General features: G+C 50.5%; 1 protein-coding gene across 1 annotated transcript; it reads left to right on the forward strand.

The window, feature by feature from the left end:
• The first annotated feature begins 431 nt into the window (after nucleotides 1-431).
• Nucleotides 432-20,954, forward strand: Erbb3 (erb-b2 receptor tyrosine kinase 3). The gene is made up of 28 exons (XM_090327171.1): nucleotides 432-526; nucleotides 4,317-4,468; nucleotides 5,491-5,677; nucleotides 7,043-7,168; nucleotides 7,950-8,015; nucleotides 8,160-8,278; nucleotides 8,386-8,527; nucleotides 8,972-9,085; nucleotides 9,174-9,294; nucleotides 9,965-10,038; nucleotides 10,380-10,470; nucleotides 10,716-10,921; nucleotides 11,115-11,247; nucleotides 11,913-12,003; nucleotides 12,211-12,365; nucleotides 13,480-13,533; nucleotides 13,867-14,002; nucleotides 14,828-14,947; nucleotides 15,063-15,161; nucleotides 15,369-15,554; nucleotides 15,715-15,870; nucleotides 16,794-16,869; nucleotides 17,531-17,677; nucleotides 17,783-17,880; nucleotides 17,968-18,156; nucleotides 18,292-18,363; nucleotides 18,999-19,299; nucleotides 19,967-20,954. Exons 1-28 carry the CDS (start codon nucleotides 445-447, stop codon nucleotides 20,491-20,493), a joined length of 4,020 nt encoding a protein of 1,339 aa, XP_090183297.1. The 5' UTR covers nucleotides 432-444; the 3' UTR covers nucleotides 20,494-20,954.
• The last annotated feature ends 127 nt before the right edge of the window (nucleotides 20,955-21,081 follow it).

The raw sequence follows: 21,081 nt of genomic DNA on the forward strand, positions 1-21,081 counted from the left end.
CTATCCTCCCCGGCGGAGGCGGGAGGGGTGGATCTGGAACCCCGATCTCCTGGGGGAACGTTGGAGGGAGCCCTCCCCTCCCCGCCCTCCCCTCCCCGCCCTCCGGGACCCTCCGGGCCGGCTGCGGGCCGGGGGCGCGCGGGACGCGCCCTGGGCGGGTGAGAGGGCAGCGCGAAGCCCTACTCCAGCACGCACGGGAGGGGGCGCGGCCGTGACTCACTCACCCCTCCCTCCTCCCTCCCTCCCCCTGTCCAGACGTACACCCTCCTCTGCCATCAGCTCCACTTCTGGACTCCGGCTCCGGTTGCAATTTGCAACCCCTGCCGCTGCCGCCGCCGCCGCCTGTCCGTGGGCGGCTCAGGTGGCTGTCGCTTCCCCATGTCCTAGTCCTGGGGTCCCCGGGCCGGATTCGGCTGGGCTCCTTTTCACCTTCTGGTGGGAGTTATGAAGGCGAACGGGGCTCTGCAGGTGCTGGGCTTCCTTCTCAGCCTGGCCCGGGGCTCCGAAGTGGGCAGCTCGCAGGCAGGTAAGCGGAGCGGGGAGCACCCGCCAGCCGGCTGGAAACCGGGGCGCCCGACCGCAGGGCGCGCGCTCCCTACGGGCAGGGCCAGGGGTGCTCGGGCGTGCGGGGCTGAGGGTGCGACCCCTGGTCTGCTGGGAGCATCTGGAAGGGGGTCAGGCTGGCTCCCTTGGCGCGATCAGGGCCGGGGCCGCATTCCTGGACACCCACCCTCCTCCCGAGGACGTCCCAGACCCCCAATTAATTGGTCTGTGTGGCCTTGAAGGGAGCCGGGGTAGGGACCTTCTTGTAAATGTGAGGAGCTGGTGGGAAATGAGGTCTTGGTTTACTTTTTGGTTCACACACACACACACAACCCCAGGTTTCGCCAACCCCCCAGTTTCGTTGTTTTGCCGCCAGGGCGGAGCTGTGGGAGGGCTGGAGGGGTTTGTTGTTTTCAGGTGTTGGAAAAACAGGCACCTCCTCTTCCGTGAGTGGAACTGCCCCGAGAAGGGCTGAGATTAACCAGAGAGCTAAGTCCAGGTGACACTGGGGCCAGCGGCCTCACAGAGGCTGCCTCCCCGACCCCCTTCAAATAAAGTTGACTACTCCCCAACTTAACCAACTTTCCTTTTGTCAAGACCTGGGTTAATTCGAGTCACAAGTATGGAGTTTCTAGAATATGCACTGCCGCTGGGCCATGAGCTGTGAGAGCACAGTTGCACATCATCTCTTTTTTTCTCTCCCCTCTGAACCTCCTGTGAAATTCCTAGGTCCAATTTCTGCCCTTCCTGAGTTCTATGTATTATCCAGAAACATATAGAGCCTCCCAATGGCTCTCTGTAGGCCTCCCCTCTCTTCATGGCATCTGTGCCCACCCCTTTGGGATGTCTCTGAGACCAGGGACCCTTGAAGAGACCAGAGTCGGTGGAATTAAGAGTCCTGTTGATCTCTTCCCCTCCCTACCCCCATCTCAGTTTGGGGGTTGGCACAGCCAGAGGCCCTTACCCCAGGGTGGGAGTGCGAGAAACCACCTGTGCTTCCCCTGCAGTTGCTAGACCTAAATTTAGCCCCTGGGATCTTGAGATGTAGACACTCCCAGATGGTGGAAGGGATTGGGGGGGGGGCTCGATTGGGAGGGGCTAGTGGAATGGCAGTCTCACTGTCATGTCCCTATCTTTAGTGACCCAGAAGTCCAGGATTCCCACCACCCTCCTGAGAAGTAGGGGGTGGGGGGAGGCAGACATGGTTGGGTCTCTACCCTTTATCTGGATCTTACAGCCTCTGGGCATCCGGCCCTGTCTCAGGCCTTCTATAGACCCTTTGTCCCCTGGTTGTGGGGGGGTGTTGTAGCAGAGGCCTCTGGAGGGGTTGGAGATTCTTGCTCTGACTCAACCCCAGTGCTTTCTACCCAAGGAGGTCTGTGACACTACCTCTCCCTGTGCCCCTGGCTCTGGGTGGGGGTGGTGGTTATAATTCTCTTTGCCCTTCTCTACTCCCAAGTTTGCCTTGTTCCTCTCATGAGAGTTGTTTATACTCCCTTCCCAGCCGGGACCTTTGCCCTTGTTTGTGAAATATGGACTTTACCCTCAGGTAATTGGGACCTGTAAGTTTGTTGCCTTCCAAGCACAGACATGAAGTCTGCCCCAGGTGTGGGGGCAGTCGTGGGGGCAAGTGGGCACGACAGGCCTCCTGCAGTACTTCCTGATAAGAATCCAGTCTAAATTTCAGAGGCAGTGGAGTACAGGTTTGTGTGTCACCAGAGTGTACCTGTACACACCACTTTCTCGGGGCAGAAATCCTGCCTCATCACTTTTCTGAGGAGAAGGATTGGCGCCTTTACCTGGAAGAGGGGGTGTCCTTCCAGGAAGAGGCTGGGGGCTGAGGCTGTTCCAGGATGACTAACCTTTTTAGTCTCATTCATTTTTCATCCCAAGGACCCTGGCATTCCCAGGCTCCTCTGGGAGTTCCCAGCCTGCTTACCCTCCCCCAGGGGAACAAGCTCACCCCTTCCCTCCAGGGAGTAACAGAAAGGGGAGCTCTGAAACATCAAGTGGGAGACCTGAGGGCATCTATCAGAAGGGGTGGGGTCTCTCACTTCTGCAGCCAGCCACAGAGCTGCCTGCCTCAGGGAAGGGTGGTTAGAACAGGTGGTTCCTCCCCCCCTCCCACACACACACACACACACACACACACACACACACAGCCAGAGGAAAAAGACAGTGACAGAAATGGGGCTTCCCAGGCCACAACTTTTAGCTCATTGTCCTCCATATTTACAAAGGAAAGTGAAAGCTCATACTTACAAAGGAAAGCTAATGAAGGTTGCCATATTGGGTGTGTGTGTGTGTGTGTGTGTGTGTGTGTGTGTGTATGTGTGTGTGTGCTCTTACTGGGATTTGAACTCAAGGGTTTGAACTGGTGTCCTTGAGCTTTTTCACTTCAGGCTCTACTACTTTTTTTTTTAAGGGGGAGTGGCTAGTTCTGGGGCTTGAACTTAGGGCTTGGGCGCTGTCCCTGAGCTCTTTTGCTCATGGTTAGCACTGTACCATTTGAGCCACCTCTGCTTTTATGGTGGTTAATCGGAAATAAGAGTTTCATGGCTGGCTTTGAACTGCAAGGATTACAGGGGTTGGCCACCACCAGTGTTGGGCCTTCAGATGTCTTTTTTCTTTTTCTTTCTTCTTCTTCTTTTTTTTTTTTTTGCCAGTCCTGGGGCTTGAACTCAGGGCTTGAGCACTGTGCTTGCACTTTCTCTAGGCTAGAGCTCTATCACTTGAGACACATACTACTCCCGGCTTTTTCCTATGTATGTGGTACTGAGGAATCAAACCCAGGTCTTCGTGCAAACTAGGCAAGCACTCTACCAGTAAGCCAAAGACATCCTGCCCCCAGATGCCTTTTTAATGCATTTCTCTGACAATGAAACTGGAAGGAAGGCTTAGACATGGAGGGTATTGCTGTTCCTTGCTCTTCCAGGTTTTTCTATGTGCTTTAATACTAAACAAGAAAAAAACACCTTCTGGGTTACACAGCGATGCCTAAGGAGGTAGATTATGTTGGAAGGGGGGAGGAAAATCAAATAAGAAGGGAAGCCAGAGTTTAGGAATGGGGAGGTGACCAGCTCCTTATCTTCCAGCTTTAAACACAAAGCTCTCATTGCCCCCCTCAACAGGGCTCCCAGCACCAGTGAGGTCACTTGTCTGAGCCCAAGGCTGGAGGGTGGAGGGGGGTGCTGCTGGTGAGGACTGGGGTGTCTGGGACAGGGTGGGGCAGCCCCCTTCTCGTGGATAGAATCGCCTCATTGTGGATTGAACTGTGGCCCCAGGCACTGCCCCCACCTTCTGCCCCCATCCCACCCTCTCCTAGACACAATAGGGGCTGTGTGCTAGCCCCAAAGAGATGTTTATTCCAGGGCTTAGAAAGAGGCAGGATGGGGGCAGAAAAGTAAGTGCCCTAGTTGGGGGTGGGGAGGGGGTAATCAAAGTTTAGTCCTTTGCTTAATTTCTGTTTCGGGAAGGGAACAAGTCCTCTATATCTTCCTTCAAGATTAACCCTACCCTACCCAAAGGAGGGCCTGAGAGGCAGTTAAGGACACCATTTTCACTTTTCCTTTTCCCAGATGCGGGAAGAGAAGGCCCTCCCACCGTCCATGGGCATGCTGTGCCCAGGGGGCAGGGTTGGAGGCAGTTTCTGCTCCTTTGACTTGTATTGGAAGAGGGCAGCAAAGGGGGTGCTTTGGGGATGGGAAATGGAGGTAGCTGCAAACTTGTGTCCAGCTCTCTGCGCTTTGTCCTCTTTGCTCCGTGTTGAACAGTGTGTCCTGGGACTCTGAACGGGCTGAGCGTGACTGGTGATGAGGAGAACCAGTACCAGACGCTGTACACGCGCTATGACAGATGTGAGGTGGTGATGGGAAACCTTGAGATTGTGCTCACAGGTCATAATGCAGACCTCTCCTTCCTGCAGGTTAGTGTGCCCACCCCTTCCTCAGCCTGGCCCTTTTCTCAAAACAGCCCTCTGCTGTGTCTACAATTCTTAAGATTCAGTAGTTCCTAAACATCCAACTTAGGGAGACCTGTGACTCTGTAAGTTACTGGAATCTGGGACAGACTTGCTGCTACAGATATGATATTTCTTTTTTTTTTCTTTTCTTTCTTTCTTTCTTTCTTTTTTTTTTTTTTTTGGCCAGTCCTGGGCTTGAACTCAGGGCCTGAGCACTGTCCTTAGATTTTTCTCAAGGCTAGAAATCTACCACTTGAGCCACAACCCCACTTCTGGCTTTTTTTTTCCCTATATTTGTGATACCGAGGAATCGAACCTGGGTCTTCATGCATGCTAGGCAAGCACTCTACCACTAGGTCAAACTCCCGGCCCCGCTGCTACAGATCTGTTACCTGGGACATCGAGGGATTGATTCTGAGAGAGGGAGTCGGTGTTCTGTGGTGATGCAACGTAAGCAGACACTAATTCAGAGAGTCAGCTGAGGACAGGAGGAAGGGAATATCAGGACTCTTGAGGCATGAGGAACTCTTGAGAAGAAAAGAGTAGATGTATAGATTCCTCTGTTACTTCTGGTACAGTCTTCACAATGTCCCAGGAGTGAGACCCAGCCTCCTCCCTATTCCAAAGTAGGGATTCGAAAGAATTCACAGAGACTAGGCATAGTGGTCCACACCCGTGAGCCCAGCCATTTGAGAAGCTGACTTATGAGGACGATTGCTTGAATGCAGGAGTTGGAAGCTAACCTGGGCAGTGAGTTGAGGACTGGGTAGAAGTGTGGAGGGGACAGGACTATGGCTCAGTGGTAAAGTAATTGCCTAACCTGTGCTAGGCCCTGGGTTTGATCGTCGGCCCTGCAAAGGAAAACATTAAAAAAACAAAAGTGGGGGAGGTGCGTGGGTGTGTAAGAATTTCTTTGTGCCTTAAGGAGAAAGGACTGAGACATTACTTCGTTGTCCCTTTCACTGACATGCTGTGTTCCGTCACAGTGGATCCGAGAAGTGACAGGCTATGTCCTGGTGGCCATGAATGAATTCTCGATACTGCCACTGCCCAATCTCCGAGTGGTGCGGGGGACACAGGTCTACGAAGGGAAGTTTGCCATCTTCGTCATGTTGAACTACAACACCAACTCCAGCCATGCTCTGCGCCAGCTCCGCTTTACTCAGCTTACCGGTTAGTTCCTAGCAATTCTTTCTGATCCTAGCTTGAGCCACCCTGCTGGCAATCATCCCCCTGGGCTGCTCATTTTAAGTACCCTTCCCAGGGTGCTCTTCCTCAGCCATTGCAGCTAATGCAAAGTCCTACCACTTCTTCTTCTTTTTTTTTTTTTTTGCCAGTCCTGCGCTTGCGTTCAGTGGCTGAGCACTGTCCTTGGACTTTCTCAAGGCTAGAGCTCTACCACTTGAGCCTCAGCACCACTTCTGGCTTTTTTCTATGTACGTGGTACCAAGGAATTGAACCCGGGTCTTCATGCATGCTAGGCAACCACTCTACCACTAGGCCAAACTCCCAGCCCCACTTCTGATACCAGAGGGTTCTAGTAGGATGTTGGGAGTGCCTGCTCCCAGAGAGATGGATGGTCCTTACAGCATGAGGGCCTGGACCTGAAGGTGCATCCGTTACCTCTAAAGTACAGTGTCACCAGGCACCGGTGGCTCATATTTATAACCCTAGGTACCCAGGAAGCTGAGATCTGAAGATTGTAGTTCAAAGTCAGCCTGAGCAGGAAAGTTCATGAGACTCTTATCTTCAATTAACCACCCAAAAGGCAGAAGTGGAGCTGTGGCTCAAATGATATGGAGCTAACCTTGAGCAAAAGGCTAAAGGACTGGTACACACACACACACACACACACACACACACACACACACACACGTATGGCAAGCCAAGCATTGGAGGCTACTTAGGAGACTGAGGATCACAGTTCAAAGCCAGCCTGGGCAGGAAAGTCCATAAGACTCTTATCTCCAATTAACCACCCAAAAGCCAGACGTGGAGCTGTGGCTTAAGTAACAGAGTACAACCCAGGTCCTGAGTTCTAACCCAGATCCAGCACACACACACACACACACACACACACACACACACACACACACACACATACACACACACACACACAGTACAGTGTACCTTAAAATCCTGCCCTCCCTGGAATCTCCCTCCCCAAGCTTGTACCAGCTGGAGGAATACAGGGGTTAAATAGCATTTAATAGCACCGTTTATTTATTCTCGCTGTTCTAGCAGTTGGAAAACACTCTTCTGGGGAGAGCCTTGAGTCAGGATGTCCTAGCCTTCCCCTCCCCTCCCCCACTGGCTAAACCGGATCTGGACAGGTATATGAGGAGGTTGCTTTAGTTTGACTCCTCCTCTAAGAAAGCCAGCCTTTCCTGCAGTGTGGATCTAATTGGATACCTGCCCTCCCCATCACGCTCCCTCTGCTCCTGGGTCTCCCTGGACCTTTTGGAATGGTAGGGAGATGGGAGAGAGGAGTTGTGTTGTAGTTCTTCACCTGTCACTTTTCCTCTCTCTCTACCTCAGAGATTCTGTCAGGGGGTGTGTATATTGAGAAGAATGATAAGCTGTGTCACATGGACACCATAGACTGGAGGGATATCGTGAGAGATCCAGAAGCTAAGATAGTGGTGAAGAACAATGGCAGAAACTGTGAGTAGCCATCATCTCAACTGCTTCCTGTGTCCCACCAAGCCAGAGCCACTCCTTCATCAACTCTGTCATATCCACCTCTCCACTCAATCGTCACCTCAAGGCCCTCCAACCAAGAGCCTGCTAGTCTCCCAGAGTTCAAACCACAGAAGAACTGTATCAACATCAGTGGCTCACACCTGTAATCCTACCTACTCAGGAGGCTGAGATCTGAGGATCGTGGTTCAAAGCCAGCTCAGGCAGGAAAGTCTGTTAGGCTTTTATTGCCAGTTAATCACAGGAAAAGCTGAAAGTGTCACTGTGGCTCAAGTAGTAGAGCACTAGCATTGAATGGAAAAGTTCAGAGACAGTGCCAGAGTTCAAGCCCCATCACTGAAAGAAAGGAAAAAAGGAAGGAAGGAAGGGGACAAAAAGTCTTTGGGACTCCTCCATTTCTCTTTCTGACCCCTGTCGGGACAGTGCTCTGGCTCTTCATGGGCATATATTCTGCTGAGTTTTCTTTGCCCAGAAGAAATGAAGATTTTGGATGAGGACTGAGGCTGAGGTTGGCATTTGCCCCAGTCCCCACCCCTTCAGCTGCCTGGTGGGTTGTATGGGGGTGTGGCTCCTCCCCCTGGTGACAGGTCTACTTGGCCCAGCTCCGGCTCCCCTGGGTAGGGAGGGACGCTGCCCTGGCTGTTACTTCCTAGGATTGAGGTGCCTGTGTGCTGACATCATGCCCTCTTGGTTGAAGCAAGCTTTTCTCAGTCCTGACGAGCTTATTGTCTTCTTTCCCAACCAGGTCCCTCCTGTCAGGAGACCTGCAAAGGGCGATGCTGGGGTCCTGGGCCAGACAACTGCCAGACATGTAGGTTTGAAGTTCTTTTTAAAACCTTCAAATTCACACAGTTTCATAACCCTGCCTACCCAAGCTTCCAGAGTAGGTGATGAGAATTGTCTCGGAATTCAGTCACGAGACTCCTAAAGGGTCATGCTCTGTCTCGTTCTGTAGTGACGAAGACCATCTGTGCCCCTCAATGTAATGGTCACTGCTTCGGGCCCAACCCCAACCAGTGCTGCCATGATGAATGTGCAGGGGGCTGCTCTGGACCCCAGGATACAGACTGCTTTGTACGTCCTGCTACCGGCTGCCTGGGCTCGGAAGTGGGAGTGTGGGCTTTGGGGAGGAGGTCAGGGTACATGTAGAACATGAATTTTAGGAGTCTCTGTGTTCCCAGGCCTGCCGACACTTCAATGACAGTGGAGCCTGTGTGCCCCGGTGCCCACAGCCTCTTGTGTACAACAAGCTAACGTTCCAGCTGGAACCCAATCCTCACACAAAGTATCAGTATGGAGGAGTCTGTGTAGCCAGCTGTCCCTGTAAGTGTCTGAGGGGAAGGAACAACTGTAGAGGACCAAGATTTCAAAAACAAATTCTGGGGAGGCAAAAGGGCCCAGCTGGGCTCCTGCTTATAATCCTAGATACTCAGGAGGCTAAGATCAGCAGATCAGAAGATCCCAGTTCAAAGCCAGTCTAGAAGAGTCCCTGAACTTATTTTCAATGAATCAGCAAAAAGGTGGAAGTGGAGCTGTGGCTCAAGTGAAGCATCAGCCTTGAGGAGGGAAAAAGCCAACTGCGAGCCTGAGGCCCTGAGTTCAAGCCTCAGTACTGGCAGAAAGAAATGGGAGGTGGAGGGAGGAGATCAAGTGGCCTAACAAATAGGGAATCTCAGTGCCAGAGGGAAGGGGAGCAAAGACACAGAGGAATGTCCGGTGGAAGCTGGCGGGTTTCTTTATCTCTAATTGCACTGTTTTCTCCCATAGATAACTTCGTTGTAGATCAGACGTCCTGTGTCAGGGCCTGTCCTCCTGACAAGATGGAAGTAGAGAAAAATGGGCTCAAGATCTGTGAGCCTTGTGGAGGGCTGTGCCCTAAAGGTGAGAGAGAAACAACAAGAAGTTATGAAAAGCTGTTCTTTTCCCTTGAGGCTGCCCAAGCCACACCCACTGACTTCTGTGTTTACAGCCTGTGAGGGCACCGGCTTTGGGAGTCGCCATCAGACGGTGGACTCCAGCAACATCGATGGGTTTGTGAACTGCACCAAGATCCTGGGCAATCTGGACTTCCTTATCACTGGACTCAACGGGTTAGAAACTTACCTTCTCTCCCCTTCTCAAGCGCCCTGCCTCATCTACTCCCATCATTCATTCCCTTGGTCCCAATCATCCCTAGAGGGAGATTGACTAGAAATCCAAGGGCCTTGAACTCTGGGCCTGGATGCTGTCCCTGAGCTCTTCAGCTCAAGGCAAGTGCTCTACTACTTTGAGCCACAGCGCCTCTTTCTTTCTTTCTTTCTTTCTTTCTTTCTTTCTTTCTTTCTTTCTTTCTTTCTTTTTTCTTTCTTATTTATTTTTTTGCCAGTCCAGGGCTTGAACTCAAGGCCTGAGCACTGTCCTTGGACTTTCTCAAGGCTAGAGCTCTACCACTTGAGCCTCAGCACCACTTCTGGGTTTTTCTATGTATGTGGTACCAAGGAATTGAACCTGGGTCTTCGTGCATGCTAGGCAAGCACTCTACCACTAGGCCAAACTCCTGGCCTCTTCCTTTCTTCCTTTCTTCCTTCCTTCCTTTCTTTCTTTCTTTCTTTCTTTCTTTCTTTCTTTCTTCCTCCTCATCCTCTTTTCTTCTTTTTTTTGATGGTTGCACTAGGGATTGAACCCAGGGCCTTGGACAGTCTGGGCAAGGGCTGTACCCATGAACTATGCCTCCAGACTTACCTCTCTAGCTTATTGACCAGTGTGTACCATTCTCTCTAGTGATCCCTGGCACAAAATTCCTGCTCTGGACCCTGAGAAACTCAATGTCTTCCGGACAGTACGGGAGATCACAGGTAAGAGGCAGCCCTTTCTGGGAGGGATAAAAGAACCACTGGCATGAGCTACTCCCAAGAAACAAGGGAGGAGCTGGGTCAGGAGCGTGGCTTAGTGGTAGAGTGCTTGCCTAGCATGCACGAAGACCCAGGTTCAATTCCTTGGTGTCACATACACAGAAAAAGCCGTAAGTGGTGTTGTGGCTCAAGTGGTAGAGTGCTCATTCCTTGAAGAATGCCCAAGGACAGTGCTTAGGCCCTGAGTCCAAGCCCCAGGTCTGGCAAAAAAACCAAAAACCTCAAAAGGAACAAACATAAAGGGTGGGAAAGTACCACGCTCATCTCCCTTTCCAACTCCTCAGGTTACCTCAACATCCAGTCCTGGCCTCCTCACATGCACAACTTCAGTGTTTTTTCCAACCTGACAACCATTGGAGGCAGAAGTCTCTACAAGTGAGTAAGGAGCTGGGGGGGGATAATCTCCAGATGGTGAAATGGGTGTCTTTTCATGCAGTACAAGGCACTGTGTCATATAATATACTCTGCCATTTTGCTGAGGGGAAGGCAAGAGGATAGGGATTCTCTTAATGCAGAATTCCCCTCTCCATGGTTCTGATAACCTCAGCGTGATGAATCCCCCGCACATTTAATTTTCTTTTTGTAGTCTGCCCCTCTCACTGGGTTTCCTTTATGCTCAGCCGGGGCTTCTCCTTGTTGATCATGAAGAACTTGAATGTCACATCTCTGGGCCTCCGATCCCTGAAGGAAGTTAGTGCTGGGCGTATCTACATAAGCGCAAATCGGCAGCTCTGCTACCATCACTCTCTGAACTGGACCAGGCTGCTTCGAGGGCCTTCAGAAGAGAGACTAGACATCAAGCATAATCGACCCCGCAGGGAATGCGGTGAGAGAGGGGCCTGTCGGGGGCGGGGGAGGAGGGGCCCGTGGGTGCTGTGCGTGTGGGAGTAGGAATAGGGGATATGAGGGGAGAAAGGGAGTGAGGGAGGTATGAGGCTGGGAGTGGTCATATGAAAGGGTCTTGTTGGAGTCCTCAGATTCCTCTCCTGATCCAGCCTTTTTTTCTTTTTTTCCTCCAGTGGCCGAGGGAAAAGTATGTGATCCCCTGTGCTCCTCTGGAGGGTGCTGGGGCCCAGGTCCGGCCCAGTGCTTATCTTGCCGAAACTACAGCCGGGAGGGGGTCTGTGTGACCCATTGCAATTTCCTGAATGGGTATGGTGAGGGGAGACTGTCAAGAAGGAGTAGGGTCAGGGCTGGGAATGTGGCTTAGTGGGAAAGTGCTTATCTAGCATGTACGAAGCCCTGGGTTCAATTCTTCAGTACCATATAAGCAGAAAAAGGCAGAAGTGGCATGGTGGCTCAAGGGGTAGAGTGCTAGCTATGAGTAAAATAAAGCTCACGGTCAGTGCCCAGACTCTGAGTTCCAGCTTCAGGATTGTCCAAACGAAAAAGGAGTAGAGTCCCATGTCAGTCGCTCATACCTGTAATGCTAGCCACTTAGGAGGCTAAGACCTGAGAATCATGGTTCAAAGCCAATCCGGGCACAAAAGCCCATGAGACTCTTATCTCCAACCAATCACCCAAATAAATAGCCAGAAATGGGGCTGTGAATCAACTGGTAGAGTACTAGCCTTTGACAAAACAGTGTCCAGGTCCTTAATTTGGGCCTCAGGAGCAACACACACACACACACACACACACACACACACACACACACACGAGGGTATGGCCCTGGGATGGAGCTGTTCGGGGACTCCTGACTGTCAGCAGCTTTCTGACTGTGCCCTGGTGTAGGATGGGGTAGGGTTCCTCATTGTGAGGTCCGGCGTAGAGGTGAGGACTTGGCAATGACACCCTTCCTGTCTCTTCCACTGCAGGGAGCCTCGTGAGTTTGCTCTTGAGGGTGAATGCTTCTCCTGCCACCCAGAATGCCAACCCATGGAGGGCACTACTACCTGCAATGGCTCGGTATAGCAATACTCCCCAAGATCTCTAATTGAGACAGAGAGGGCAATATCAGGAAATGAGAGGGCCAAATCTCCAGGCCTGCCCAGGGAGGCCAAATGATGCTGGAGTTTGTGTACAGTGGCTCCTGAATGGCTGGGTTGGGCTTTGCTGAAAGGAATGACATGACATGAAGATCTCATTCTTCCTGACCTTCCCTCTTTTATTTAGGGCTCTGATGCTTGTGCTCGGTGTGCTCATTTTCGTGATGGGCCCCACTGTGTGAACAGATGCCCCTATGGAGTCCTAGGTGCCAAGGGCCCCATCTACAAGTACCCGGATGCTCAGAATGAATGCCGGCCATGTCACGAGAATTGCACCCAAGGGTCAGTGATGAGATGATAAGAGGAGGTGTAGGAAAGGATAGTGTTGCCCAGAACTAGGGTGAGGAAGGAGTTCAGCAACAGGAAGGGACTGTGATTTAAGAATCACTCCATGAGGCCAGGAGTTTGGCCTAGTGGTAGAGTGCTTGCCTAGCATGCACAAAGACCCGGGTTCGATTCCTCACTACCACATACATAGAAAAAACCGGAAGTGCTGAGACTGGAGGGCTTGAGCTCTAGCCTTGAGAGAGTCCAAGAACCAGTGCTCAGGCCCTGAGCTCAAGCCCAGGACTGGCAGAAAAAAAAAAGCTGGGTGCAGTGGCTCATCCCCTATAATCCTAGCTACTCAGGAGGCTGAGATCTGAGGATCAAGTTTCAAAGCCAGCCCGGGCCCAAAAAGACCTGAGACTCTTATCTCCAATTAACCTCTAGAAAATGGACCTCTTCAGCACAAGGAGGCTCAGAGGCAGCATCCAGGCCCTGAGTTTAAGCACCAGGTCCAGCAACAAAAGAAAACAGAGAAACAAACAAAAACCTCCACTAGAATGGGGCTCTGCCTATAATCCTAGCTACTCAGGAGGTTGAGATCTGAGGATTGAGGTTCAAAGCCAACCCCAGGCACAAAAGGACCTGAGACTCTTATCTCCAATTAGCTTCTAGAAAATGGGAAGTGAGGCTTGGCTCAAGGGTAGGGCAGTAGCCTTGAGCTGAAGAGCTCAGGGACAGAGACCAGGCCCAGGCCGAGTTCAAGCTCCAAGCTCCATGACCCACCAAAAAAACCTCACCAGAAGTAGAGCTGTGGTTCAAGTGGTAGAGCACCAATCTTGGGTGAAAAAGCTAGGTATGGTACTCACACCCTAAGTTTAAGTGTCCAGTACTGGCAGAAAAAGACAGAAAGGTTTATGTGTCGTGAGGGGGGGGGGGGCGAGAGAATTCAAGAAGCCTACTAACATGGAGATGGAGGCTGTGTTTTCAAATAAGCTGGGTGCTCTAGGGTAGAATGCCCTAAGTTTTGTTCCAAAACAAAGGGTTTTTTTTTTTTTTTGTCTATTGAGGCTGTTGAATTTGAGCCTGTGGTGTCCAAGGACTGTCTAAAGGAGATGACTTTCTTCTCTAGGTGTACAGGACCAGAGCTACAAGACTGTTTAGGCCAAACATTGGTGCTTATCAGGTATAAAGAGCTTGAAGAGTCTGGATATTGGGCTATTTGGGAGAAATCTAGAGTGAGATGGTGGCTCCCCATGTGTGTGTGTGGGAAGAGGGCCTAATCTGATCTTCTATGTACTTACTATTTTATTTTGCGGGCAGGCCTCCCTTCTAACATCAAACTGACACTAGCCTAAGGTAGAGGAGGCACCAGATTTAAATTAACACTTTCAGTGCTGAAGAATCTGTTTAAATAGTAACTCTTTGCCCCACATCCTGCATCTTCAGCGTGGTATAGGTGGTACTTGTGAGGGAAATGTAAAACCAGGATAATGTTGGGCTTCTCTGTCTCCCATAGCAAAACCCATCTGGCAATGGCTTTGGTAGCAGGATTGGCATTTATGTTCCTGATCCTGGGCTGCACTTTTCTCTATTGGCGTGGACGCCAAATTCAAAATAAGAGGGCTATGAGGCGATACTTGGAGAGGGGTGAGGTGAGTAGTTACCTTTGTTTTTTTTTTTTTTGAGTGGTACCCTATGCCATCTGAACCCAGAGAAAAGTGATGGGATAAGTGTTACCTTTTCTTCTTTCCTTGGAAGTTTGATTCCTGAGCACTGTCCTTGGGTTTTCTCAAGGCTAGAACCTTACCACTTGAGCCACAGCACCACTTCCGGCTTTTTTTATGTATGTGGAATGAGCAATCAACCCAGTCTTCGTGCATGCTAGGCAAGCACTCTACAACTAGGCCAAACTCCCAGCCTCTCCCTTGGACTCTTTTTTTCTTTTTCTTTTTTCTTTTTTGCCAGTTGTGGGGGGCTTGAACTCAGGGCCTGAGCACTGTCCTTGGACTTTTCTCAAGACCAGAGCTCTACCACTTGAGCCACAGCCTTTTTCTATGTATGTTGTACCAAGGAATCAAACCCAGGCCTTCATGCATGCCAGGCAAGCACTCTACCACTAGGCCACACTCCTGCCCACCCTGGTACTCTAACTTAATGTCCAAAAAGCTGGAAATGGCACTGTGGCTCAAATCCTTGAGCACAAAAGCTCAGGGATAGAACCCAGGCTCTGAGTTCAAACCCCAGGACTGGAATACATACAAGAAAGCACAGAACACTGTGTTAATGACACCCTAGGTGATAGCATGATAAGCTCTCTTCAACTCCCCATCTTGATTGCTGATCTGTGAGCACAGAAAGCTTCTTCAGGTCACACACAGGACCTGTTGGTGTTTCTCAATGTGCCCCCACCATTTGGGTTCTGCTGCCCTTGCCATTCATCTGTGGTTTTCCTCGGTGCCTCCTTCCTTTCTCCTCAGAGCATAGAGCCTCTGGGTCCCAGCGAGAAGGCTAACAAAGTCTTGGCCAGAATCTTCAAAGAGACAGAGCTGAGGAAACTTAAAGTGCTTGGCTCAGGTGTCTTTGGAACTGTGCACAAGGTGAGTGACCCAGTCGGGGAAGGTGGGGGGAGGATATAGGGCAAAAGAGAGAAAGATTTTGCCAAAGTGCTAATATAGAATGACCTTTGCCTCACTCTCGCCCTAAATTTCCCAGGGGGTATGGATCCCCGAAGGTGAATCCATCAAGATTCCAGTCTGCATTAAAGTCATTGAGGACAAGAGCGGACGACAGAGCTTTCAAGCTGTGACAGATGTAAGTAAAGGAAGGGGATTCTGTGTGCCACTAGGAGAGAGGATAATGTTATCTGCAGTCATGTGGAAGCAGAGTCCTGTATTGTCACATATTACACTAGCCATTCCCCTGTGCTTCTCACCCTTTTACCTGACACCTGAGGAAGCCTTGGGTTATGTGTGAGTGCAGCGGATGTGAACCTGTCCATTCCTCTCTTGTGTTTCATAGCACATGTTGGCCATCGGCAGCCTAGACCACGCTCACATTGTAAGGCTGCTGGGCCTCTGCCCAGGGTCATCTCTGCAGCTCGTCACTCAATACCTGCCTCTAGGTTCCCTGCTGGATTACGTGAGACAGCAGCGGGGGGCACTGGGGCCACAGCTGCTGCTCAACTGGGGAGTACAAATTGCCAAGGTAAGACAGGAAGCTAGAGGAGTTCTAAGAACAGAACTGTCTGGCTGGGGGCAGTCCGGGGTGGGGGAGGAAGGTTGAAGCTATCCTTAGAGTCTGGGGGAATTCTGGACTTCAGTGATTGCTTCATCACTGGACTTCAGTGATTTATTTCATCACCTAGGGTATGTACTACCTTGAGGAACATGGCATGGTGCACCGGAACCTGGCAGCCCGGAATGTGCTGCTCAAGTCACCCAGTCAGGTTCAGGTAGCAGATTTTGGTGTGGCTGACCTGCTACCACCTGATGACAAGCAGCTACTACACAGCGAGGCCAAGGTGAGGCGACACAGGGTAGGCTAGGTGGTGGGGGCGCATTGAGAACAGTCAGTGATCCATGCGTGAGTTAGGTAGATGACTGGGCTGGGAATGTGGCTCAGTGGGAGAGTGCTTGCATAGTATACATGAAGCCCCGGGTTCAACTCCTCAGTACCACATACACAGAAAAAGCCAGAAGTGGTGCTCAGGGATAGAGCCCAGAGAGCCCTCAGAGAGGCTCAGGAATAGAGTCCAGGCCCGGATTCAAGCCCCATGACTAGCCCCCCCCCCAAAAAAAATAATAATCAGATGGCTGATTCGTGGTAAATGCAAGGATAGGGAGCTAGATATAGGTGATTTTATTTTATTTTATTATTTTTATTTTTTGTCTGTCATGGGGCTTGAACTCGGGGCCTGGGTGCTGTCCCTTACCTTTTCAGCTCAAGGCTAGTTGCTCTAGCACTTGAGCCACAGAGCCACTTCCAGTTTTCGGTGGTTAATTGGAGATAGTCTCATGTACTTTTGTGATGGGGCTGGCTTTGAACTGTGATTCTCAGATCTCAGCCTCCTGAGTAGCTAGGATTACAGGCATGAACCACCAGCACCCAGCGATATGGGAGAAATTTAAGCGTAGAGAGCAACAAAGAATGCAAGAGACATTGGGAATTGGAAATGTTAAGAATATTTGTGGAGTGACCAGGAGTTTGGCCTAGTGGTAGAGTGCTTGCTTTGCATGCCCAAAGACCTGGGTTCGATTCCTTGGTACCACACACATAGAAAAAAGCCAGAAGTGGTGCTATGGCTCAAGTGGTAGAGCTCTAGCCTTGAGAAAACCCAAGGACAGCACTCAGGCCCTGAGCCAAGCCCAGGACTGGCTAAAAAGAAAAAAAAAAAAACAATATTTGCAGAAATCAACTGGTGTCACTTTTATCTTTAATTCTCAGACTCCGATTAAATGGATGGCCCTTGAGAGTATCCACTTTGGGAAATACACACACCAGAGTGACGTCTGGAGCTACGGTCAGTGTGTTTGACTACCCTTCATATGTCCAAATCCTACAACTCCCTGTTGAGCCACCTCTCTTTAGAAACCATAACCCAACTGGGCATCGGTGGCCAGTTACTCAGGAGGCTGAGATCTGAGGATCTCGGTTTTTTGGTTTTGTTTTTTTAATCAGTCATGGGGCTTGAACTCTGGGCCTGGGCACTGTCCCTGAGCTCTTCAGCTCAAGGCTAGCACTCTACCACTTGAGCCACAGCACCACTTCTGGTTTTCTGGTGGTTAATTGGAGATAAGAGTCTCACAGACTTTAGTGCCGGGGCTGGCTTTGAACCTTGATTGAGGATCTCATTTGAAGATAGCTCAAGCAGGAAAGTCCTTGAGACTTTTATCTCCAATTAACCATTCAAAAGCCAGAAGTAGTGCTGTGGCTCAAGTGGTAGAGCTCTAGCTTTGAGAAAAACAAAACAAAATAAAACCTCGGGGACAATGCCCAGGTCCTGAATTCAGGCCCCAGGCAGGACTGACAAAGGAAGAGAGGGGGGGAAGGAGAAAGGAAGGAAGAAGGAAAAAGAAAAGAAAGCATAACTCTCCTTCAGATCCTTGAATCAAATCAAGCTCTGCCTTACTTGATGCCCATATTTACTGTTTATACTAACTAGTCCATGTGTTCTGTGCCAGGTGTGACAGTCTGGGAGTTGATGACCTTTGGAGCAGAGCCCTATGCAGGACTTCGATTAGCTGAAGTGCCAGACCTGCTGGAGAAGGGAGAACGGTTAGCACAACCTCAGATCTGCACCATTGATGTGTACATGGTCATGGTTAAGTGTGAGTTACCTGCTGACCTCAGCCATTTTCTAAATAACTTCTTTCTGTGTCCCTCCATGGATCTATTCTCATCTCTGCCCCTGCCTCCTATATCTCACAACCTAGGTTGGATGATTGATGAGAATATTCGTCCAACTTTTAAAGAATTAGCCAATGAGTTTACCAGGATGGCCCGAGACCCACCACGGTATCTGGTCATAAAGGTGAGTAGGCACTAGGAGATACCAACTACATTTAGAGAGAAGAGAACTTAGAATCAGCATTCACCTCAACCTTGCATTTCTTTACAGAGAGAAAGTGGGCCTGGAATACCCCCAGGGGCAGAGCCCCCTGCTCTCACAAACAAAGAATTGGAGGAAGTAGAGCTGGAGCCAGAACTGGACCTAGATCTAGACTTGGAGACAGAGGAGGACAGCCTGGTGACCACACTGGGCTCGGCCCTCAGCCTACCATCTGGGACCCTTAATCGGCCTCGTGGGGTGAGACAATTTATGATCACCAAACACTCTGCACCCTATGAGGTGCAGTGTCAACACCCAGATTAACTATTCAAAGACCTCCAGGGCAAAAGTACATTTTCTCCTTCATTTTAACCTTTACTTTTCTCACCCTAGAGTCAAAGCGTTTTAAGTCCATCATCTGGATATATGCCCATGAACCAAAATAATCTTGGAGATGCTTGCCTGGTAAGGTCTAAGGCTATGTGGCAGAGGGTCCTGTGGGTTTGTGTTGATAGAGATAGGGAAGACGGCACTAAAATTTTTTTGGTTTAATTAGCATCCTGCATAAGAGCAGACATTGAGCTGTATGTTGTTGGCCTGTAATCCTAGATACTCAGAGGCTGAGATCTGAGCATAGTGGTTCAAAGCCAGCCTAGGCAAGAAAGTCCTTGACACCCTTATCTCCAATAAATGACTAAAAAGCCAGAAGTAGAGCTGTGGTTCGAGTGATAGAGTGCTAGCCTTGAGCATAAAAGCATAAGGACAGTGCCTAGGCCCTGAGTTCAAGCCCCAAGACCACAACACATTGACAAAATGAAAGTAAAAATGGCCTGGAGTGTGGCCTAGTGGTAGAGTGTTAGCTTAGCATCCACAAAACCCTGGGTTTGATTCCTTGGTACCACATATTCAGAAAAAGCCAGAAGTGGTGCTGTGGCTCAAGTGGTAGATCTCTAGTCTTGAGAAAGCTCAAGGACAGTGCCCAGGCCCTGAGTTCAAGCCCCAGAACTGGGAAAAGAAAAAAAAAGATATTAAACAACTTAGCCATCTTTCCTCTCAGTCTGTATAAATATCGCTGTGTTGTGTTTTCTTTTTCTCTTCAGGAGTCTTCAGCTTGTGGGGGTAATGAACGCTATCCCCGCCCAATCTCTCTGCACCCAGTGCCGAGGGGACGCCTGACATCAGAGTCATCAGACGGCCACGTGATGGGTTCTGAGACTGAGCTCCAGGAGAAAGCATCAGTGTGCAGAAGCCGGAGCCGGAGCCGGAGCCCACGGCCACGTGGAGATAGTGCCTACCATTCCCAGCGTCACAGCCTGCTCACACCCGTCACCCCGCTTGCCCCTCCAGGCCTAGAGGAAGAGGATGTCAATGGTTATGTCATGCCAGATACACACCTCAAAGGTGCCTGACTCTTCCTAGGGCTTTCCTCCAATCTTCTTCTATTCCTTTCCCTAAGCCTCCTATCTCTTCTTCTTTTTTTTTTTTTTGGTTAGTCGTGGGTCTTGGACTCTGGGCCTGGGCACTGTCCTCGAGCTCTTCAGTTCAGAGCTATCACCCTACCCCTTGAGCCACAGTGCCACTTCTGGTTTTCTAGTGGTTAACTGGAGATAAGAGTCTCACGGACTTTAGTGCCTGAACTGGCTCTGAACCATGATCCTCAGATCTCAACCTCTTGAGCAGCTAGGATTACAGGTGTGAGCCACCGTGCCCAGCTCCTCCTTCCTATTTGTGTGTGTGTGTGTGTGTGTGTGTGCACGAGCACGCATGTGCGTGCTAATCCTGAGACTTGAACTTGGGCCTGGGCACTGTCCTTGAGCTTTTGTACTCATGGCTGACACTCTATCACTTGAGCCACACCTCTACTTCTGCCCTGGTTAGTAGTTAATTGGAGATAAGAATCTCATAGACTTTCCTGCCTGATCTGGCTTTAAACAGTGATCCTCAGGTCTCAGCCTCCAGAGTAGCTAGAGTTACAGGCGTGAGCCAACTGTGCCCTCACTCCCTCTACTCCATTCTGCTCATTCCCAGGAAGTTCTCCACATACCTCATCTTCTCTTCTCAACCCTAGGTACTTCCTCCTCCCGGGAAGGCACACTTTCTTCAGTGGGTCTCAGTTCTGTCCTGGGTACTGAAGAAGAAGATGAAGATGAGGAGTATGAATACATGAACCGGAGGAGAAGGCGCAGTCCACCTCGTCCCCCGAGGCCTGGCTCCCTTGAGGAACTGGGTTATGAGTACATGGATGTAGGATCAGACCTCAGTGCCTCTCTGGGCAGCACACAGAGCTGCCCACTCCATCCCGTGCCCATCCTGCCCACCACTGGCACAACTCCAGATGAAGACTATGAATATATGAACCGCAGACGTGGTGGTGGTGGCCCCAGTGGGGATTATGCAGCCATGGGAGCCTGCCAAGAGGCTGAGCAAGGGTATGAAGAGATGAGAGCGTTCCAGGGGCCTGAACACAATGCCCCCCACGTCCGTTATGCCCGCCTCAAAACTCTACGTAGCTTAGAAGCCACTGACTCTGCCTTTGATAACCCCGATTACTGGCACAGCAGGCTTTTCCCTAAGGCTAATGCCCAGAGAACATAACTCCTGTCCCAGAGACACTCAGGGACACTTAATGGCAGCTAGTGTTTCCAGAGGGTTCTCCTCCCGATTCCCTCTACAGCCCAGGTCTCCGCTCCATTTCTCCAGTCCTAGACAATTCCATTCAACCTTTGGAGGCTTTTCAACCTTTTAACACCAAATTTTGTGGTATCTAGCCAGCTATGCACCTTCATCTCTTTCCCAACCCTAGGAAAGGAGTTTTCCTGGTTTGTGTGCTTTTCCAATCCCGTTCCTCAGCTTCCTCAGGAGGTCTTCCTGGAGATATGAAGGATAACTTCTCGGGTCACTTTTTCTCAGGCTCTTCCTTGCTGGGATTACTCCTATGCCTGCCGTTGTTTCTTTTCAGACCAAGAAGACAGCATGAACCTCGCAGAGGAAAGCAACATTTTGGTTTATAATTTTTTTTTTTTGTCATGGGGCTTGAACTGTGGGCCTGGGTATTGTCCCTGCAGCTCAAGGCTACCATTCTACCACGCTGAACCACAGCACCACTTCCAGTTTTCTGGTGGTTAATTAGAGATAAGAGCCTAGTGGACTTTTTGTGCTGGGCTGGCTTTGAACTTGGATACT

The sequence above is a fragment of the Megascapheus bottae genome, chromosome 2 (genome assembly GCF_031878675.1).
Source record: "Megascapheus bottae isolate mThoBot1 chromosome 2, mThoBot2.hap1, whole genome shotgun sequence".
Lineage (NCBI taxonomy): Eukaryota > Metazoa > Chordata > Mammalia > Rodentia > Geomyidae > Megascapheus > Megascapheus bottae.